This window comes from Phragmites australis, chromosome 24 (genome assembly GCF_958298935.1).
Source record: "Phragmites australis chromosome 24, lpPhrAust1.1, whole genome shotgun sequence".
In the NCBI taxonomy this organism is placed as follows: Eukaryota; Viridiplantae; Streptophyta; class Magnoliopsida; order Poales; family Poaceae; genus Phragmites; species Phragmites australis.
Genome location: NC_084944.1, coordinates 6,497,074 through 6,503,789, shown reverse-complemented (window position 1 = coordinate 6,503,789; position 6,716 = coordinate 6,497,074). Strand labels below are relative to the sequence as shown.

General features: G+C 50.5%; 1 protein-coding gene across 1 annotated transcript; it reads right to left on the bottom strand.

Moving 5' to 3' along the window:
- Positions 1 to 3,981: 3,981 nt before the first annotated feature.
- On the bottom strand, positions 3,982 to 5,948 carry LOC133907753 (xyloglucan galactosyltransferase KATAMARI1 homolog). The gene has a single exon (XM_062349835.1). The coding sequence runs from the start codon at positions 5,801 to 5,803 to the stop codon at positions 4,217 to 4,219; it is 1,587 nt and encodes a 528-aa protein (XP_062205819.1). The 5' UTR covers positions 5,804 to 5,948; the 3' UTR covers positions 3,982 to 4,216.
- Between the last annotated feature and the right edge of the window lie 768 nt (positions 5,949 to 6,716).

Genomic DNA, 6,716 nt, shown 5'->3' with positions numbered 1-6,716 from the left:
GACTGCGTGTCCCCAACATGTAGCAGGCAAATTACAGTGCTGCAACAACAGTCTAGCAATGAACTTTATTCTCTTGATTAGTACTTCGGCTAGTCCATTCTGGGTGTGGACATGCGGTACAAAATGTTCAACTTTAATCCCCATGCCAGTGCAATAATCATTGAACGCTTTCGAAGTAAATTCTCCAGCGTTGTCCAATCTAATGGACTTCACTCGATGATCCAGAAAATTATTCCTAATTTGTATGATCTGCGAGATCAACTTTGCAAAGGCGTGGTTACAGGTAGATAATAGACATACATGCGACCACTTCGAGCATGCGTCTATTAATACCATAAAGTACCGAAATGGGCCAGAAAGTGGCTGAATAGGACCACAAATATCCCCCTGGATTCGGTCCAGGAATGCAGGGATTTCATCTTGTACCTTCAAGGTAGACGGTCTTATTATTAATTTTCCAGTAGCGCATGCAGGGCATACAAAATCTTCATAATTCGGAAAATTCTTCACATTTATGCCATGACCTTGTGAGTTAGTAATTATGTTTCTCATCATTCTAAGACCAGGGTGACCTAATCTATCGTGCCATAGGGAGAATAATTCCGCACTACGGAATACAGTCTTTAAGGTAGGAACACTTCAGGTGCCCTAATACGAGTGTAGTACAAGCCACTGCTCATGGAGGGAAGTTTTTCTATATTCTTTCTTCACTATCACACTTAGTGATGTATAGGTACTCCCTATCATCCTCTTCACCAGTTTCTACATGGAAAACGTTAGCGCGAATGTCTTTAAAACTTAAGAGATTTCTCGTAGATTCAGGGTACAGCAAAGCTTCTTCAATGTGCAAAGTAGTTCCCATAGATAGTGTGACTAAGGCTCTTCCATATCCAACTATACATTTATCACTACCAGTGACAGTCATCACTTTTTCAGAGCTATTTCTGATAGAATAGAAATACTTCTTTTCTCTTAAGATAGTATTTGTGGTTCCACTATCCACAATACACACTTCCTCCATGCGGGCGCCACACATATTCTATAAATAAAGCATTCAATCATTCACATGTAAGAAGGTAGCACAAAGACTAAATACTTTATATATACTATCGAAAAATTATTTGCAGCTAAGATCCGCTCTTCTAGGGCTTACATTTATTCAATTCTCCTAAATTCAGCAACTAACTAAATAAATGGCTAATTACTCTAATTCTAGATAGAGTCTGCGAAATATCTGGCCACTTCATCTTCAATGGCTTTGTTTTCTGCTTCATTCATTTCGGCATCTACTATGGCAGTGGAAGAGGGTAAAGTGGAGGCCTCTGCATCATTCATTGGGAGGTCTTTTACAGTCATTGCGGGAGCGTCATCAACTTCCATGTGAGATGCATCCCTTTCAACTTCGACTGCTTTGTCCTCTTCCATCCCCACTGCAATGGTGAGGTGTGCTTCTGGCTACTCTTTCTTCTTCTTCCGGAATGCTTCCACAACATGCTTTGGTGCTTTACAGATTCGGGACCAATGGCTCCAAACACCACACTTATAGCATGTCTGGTTCTGCTCACCATATGGCTTGACTTTTTTCTTTGTCTTACCATTATCATCACCAGGCTTGACTTTGTCTTCCACCACTTTCTTTCCTCCCTTCACCCGCTTCATATTGTGGTTCTTGCGTGCTTTGAAAGAGATGTGATTGATTTCTAGACCACTGCTCTTCCCTTGTGGCTGGGATAAAAAGTTCTTGTTTATGACTTTATGATGAACTTCATGGAGTTGCAACACATCAATCAATTCAGAATACTTCTTGTAATTTAATTGACAATGATTGCGTGCAGATTCTACCGCATTTGGGTGGAAAGTGGATAGAGTCTTCTCAATTTTCTCCTCTTCTGTGATCTCTTTCCCACAGAGACACAGTAGTGTGCAAATGCGGTGCAGCGCGGAGTTGTACTCTTTGGCATACTTATAGTCACAGAAACGGAGCCGGACCCATTCTTGCTCTGCGAGAGGCTTGATGGTGTACTTAAGACGCTCAAAACGCTCCTGCAGTGCGTCCCATAGTGCCTTAGCACTGGTCATTGCCATATACTCATCCTTCAAAGTGGGAGAGAGATGATGGCGGAGAAAATGAAGTGTCTGATCATTCACATCCTCCGTGGGAACAATTGTACTACTTGTTCCCAGGCCAATTGCAGCACGGAGCCTTTTTGCTCCCAGTACAATCCGAACATCCGATGCCCAAGTGAGATAGTTGCGGCCATCAGCACTCAGCTCAGCGAACTCCTTGTTCATGATGCCAGCCATCTACATATTTAAATAATGCAAGTATTACTACCAGTAAAGTTGCTTCATGTTGCTAAATTGCATTGCTGCAATTTTTCGATATTTTTTATGCTATTATGTGAATTTTAATGAATTTAAACGCATAACAGGCCATTTAAACAGCAAAATAACATAGAAATAAATACTGCATAATGGCTAAAACATATGCAAAATTCAAATTCTAGCGATACTTTCATGTAGGAAAAGTATTTAAAGGATTCTCCATAAAGCTCGAGGGTTTATACGCAAAATTCCAAAATTTGCATAATTTTCAGAAACTACAGGGTCTAATTTGCAAAATCAGAGCCTCTGGATAATTTTCAGAACAACCAGGCGCCTAAACGCAAAATTCAAAGACTACGCTTAAATGTTGGAAAATCTGGGGGCTAAATGCAAGTTTTGTTTTCTTTTTTTCTTTATTTCCCCGGGTTTTTTTTTTCTTTTTTCACAAATGGGCCGGCCCGGCCCATCCGGCCCACGCGCATCCTCTAAATAGAGGTGCGGCTAGGGTTTCAAACCCTAGCCGCAATTTCTTCCGGCGCCGTGCAGGTCGGCCGGCACGCCGACTGGGCGGCAGCTCGTCGGGCGGCGCCGGACGTGAGGCGTCGGCGGCATCCGGCCAGGTGAGTGCAGGCGCGTGGGAAGAGGCAGTGCGCGGAGGCGCGCATGCGGGAGCGGCTTAGCCGGCGGCGGCGGCGCTATCTAGGCGGCGCTCGTGCGGGAGTGGCTCAGCCGGCGCGGCGGTGCTGTCTGGGAGGCGCTCGTGCGGGAGCGGCAGAGCCAGAGGCGGCGCGTTCAGGCGGCCCGTACGGCTAGCGGCGGAGCGGGTAACGGCGCGTGGCGGCGCTCGTGCGGGAGCGGCGGCGCACGGCGCGACGCGTGCTCAAGGCTGCGCCGGCGATCCTCCTAGGCGCAGCGACGCCGCTTCGAGCGGCGTGTGCGTGATGGTGACCAGGACGAGCGCGCGACCGGCGGCTTCTTCCTTTTTTTTCTAGATCTGCGGTGGTGGCCTTCGAGCCTCCGCATACTTTGTAGGGGGACGGCTGCCGGATTCTAGCCGGCGGCGAGGTGGCGGCTGCGGGCCCCACCAGCCGTGTTCACACCGACGATGCTTGATTCTCGCCATGATGCCCTACTGTGTAGATCGAATTTGCTAGCTATTGTTCATCGCGCTACGGGCTACTGTTCATTGCGCTAGATCAATCTACAGAACGACGATCATACGGTATTGCTAGTACTCGCTACTGTTCATGCATTACCGATCAATTTGATGCAAAGAAAAACAGTAGCAGCGATTATACGTACCGATCAGATCGTAACTTTCAATTCTTACAAACGATTCGTGCCACATAGGGCATATAGGCTAGGCCAAAGATCTGCCTGCTTGACGACGATGTCGATGCAGTGCAGATTGGTCGTAGGCAGATTCGTTCCGCTAGTTTGATCTCCGGCAGAGCTTCGTGCTGATAACGTGTTGAGAAACCGCTGCTATCTGGTGTAGTCCAGCGATCCCTCAAGAGAACAATTGCAAAAGGAGACACAAGCGTAGGAGAAAAACTGTCTATTCTTTATTCATCTGTGTTTACAATAAAAGGTGCTGCCCTGTATATATAGTGACAAAAAAACTTAAGAGATAAAATCAAATCTTTCAAGAGATTAAGACGGACTCACATTCAATTATAAAACTCCAGGTTTCCTAACAGTTTCTTCCTTACAACATCGAATAGCGATAGATATATTTTGCTGAGGGGCCTATTATCAAGCCATATGCCCTCCTAAAATCTTATTTGAGAATCATCACGTATTTAGAATGTTCCCTTTTTAAGAATTCATTTTTTACCTTGCCAGAAGTATGAATCCTATGCATCACCGGACTAGCTAGCCAGCCGGTGCATCAGCGTTCCTCATCGTCGTGCCGCCGCCGTTTGGCCACGCGTTCAACGACCGCCTCCACCGCGACGTCGAATGCGTCCCTGAAATCCACGCGCCTCGACCTCGGGTCCGCGTACACCACCCTCGGGATAAGCCCGATCACCTCCTCGCGCATCGCCATCACTGCCTCCGGCGGGATCTTGCTGAGCGTCTCCTCGATGCTGACGTTCCGGGGTCCGGTCATGTCGGTGTGCATGATGAGCACTGACCACCTCTCGGGGTGATCCATCGGGAGGTGCAGCGCGTACTGCGTGTACGCCGAGTCGGGGTGGAAGAACACCGGGATGCAGCCGTCCAGGACGGCGTCGAACGTGGACCGCCGCGTCGCCGTGTCCCCGCGCGGCTGGAGGCAGAAGCTGGAGCTCTCGAAGACGCGCATCACGCGGCCCGGCGAGGACTCGCAGTCGGACGACTTCGTGCAGTGGAAGAGTCTGCAGCGGCTCGACACGCCGCACTGCCGGATGATCTCCGCTCGGACGGTCTTCTTGCTCCCTGGGCGCGGCGCGCCGGCGAAGGAGAAGAGCCACCTCCGTTCCGCCCTGCGCGCCTTCTCCTGCCAGGCGCGCACGTCGGCGGCCGTATCGGGGTGGAAGTACGTCGGGTAAGGTACCGCGAGGTTGGTCCCGTTCCACGGGCTGGTCTCCAGGACGAGCGCCGTCATATTCCGGACGGCCGGGAGGTTGAGCAGCTTGGTGCCCCACTCCTCGTCGGCGTCGGTCTTCCGCAGGAAGTCCCACGCGGTCCGGCCGGCAACCAAGAAGTGGTCGCGGCCGCCCATGGCGCGCCACTCTGGGCGCCGCGCCAGCCACGCGACGAGGTCCAGCGCGAGCGCGTCCCGCGTCGAGGTGCTGTTCCAGAGGTGCCTCCCGCCGTCCAGGCTGGCGTAGAACGGCACGAACACGGCGGCGGCGAGGGCGGGGTCACCGGTGAGGCACTCGTAGCGCTTCATCCGGTAGTGGAAGATGACGTCGAGCATGAACTGGTCGGTGGCGTACCAGCCGCGGCCCGGGAAGACGCCGTCCCCCTTGTCGTCCAGCGCCTGGCCCATGCCGCAATTGGCCACATACGGGCACACGTCCATCCACGGCCGGAGCGTCCTGCAGCCGCGGACGATGTCGTCGTTGAAGCGCGGCGGCAGGTCGTACATGTAGATGTACCGCCCCGCGCAACGGTCGGCCGGCACCGTGCCGCTGCTGTTCTCCCGCGCGGCCGCTGCCGACGGCGACGGAAACGCTGATTGCCCCGTGATCACTGGCTGCGGCTGCTCCAGTGTAGGGAGCCGGGCGATGGTGACTCTGGACAGCAGGGGGAGGGAGAATGCGGACGGCTTGGACAAGACGGACGCCACGGCCCAGAAGGTGGTGGAAAGAATGGCGACGTAGCATATCCGACACGACCGGAGCACGCCACTGGTGCCGCCGTCGGGCTTGGCAGCGGCGTCCACGGCGTCTTTCTGGAAGCTTAACGCGACGGTGCTGGTGGGCTTCATCGGTTTGCAAGTGCAGCTAGCTCGGTACGTAGCTTTGTTTTGCAGTTGATCTAAACACATACAGATGTCAAGTACTTCCTCGTCTTACTAGTTTATTAACATATCATTAACTAATATACAAGGGCATGATTATTGGGCAATCTACTGTGCTGGGTTGCGTGCTCGTGATTCTTATACTAGGAAGTGAGCAAGGTCAGGCGAAGATGACGGGGAGATCGATCAAGATTCGCCAATTCCATTCCCGTTGTCTCCCAGGAATTTGTCCAGTACAAACATCACGTCACGGAAGTGAAAAGATATTGTTGTACTGTTGTACATCCATGAACATGGAGCATTAGTTTGGCAAAATTGTCGCGCGCGATGCAATCACGTGAAGTAAACCACGTGGTTCCTAAAAAGAAAAAGAAAAAATAAAGAAAAAAAGGTAAACCACGAGCGCACAGTCTCCAAGGACAACCAGTACATGAAAGAATGGCCCGATCCGGCGAACCGGGACCACCGGACCAGTGCTCCCGGCGTCGGTGAGGGACGGGAGGGCCGCGTGCATGTTTCTCGGTGACCGTTCTGGACGGGAGGCTCGGTTGACGCCGGCACCCACGCGAGCTGTACGCCCGTACGGCGGACCTCAAGCTCAACCCAAGTGCGGGAGAGCGAGGGGATCGGGAGGACGCTCTGCAAAGGGAAAGGCGACTAGGGTATGGGGTTTTTTTTTGGGTAGAGCTCTTTTTTATTTAAATTTTTTAGAGGAATTAATTTTCTAAGAAAAATGATTAAAAATATTTTTAAAAAAATAATTAGGGTAAACTACATATAGAAAATGATTACGTGAGAGAAGTGAATCAGAGAAAACTGAGTTTTTTAATTTTTAACATCTAGCTCATTTTAAAAAATCATTCTCACGAAATCGCTCTGAAAGCTGAAAACTATAAACTGTCGTTTGACAGACCTCTCATTAATTCCACTCTAAGAGCTC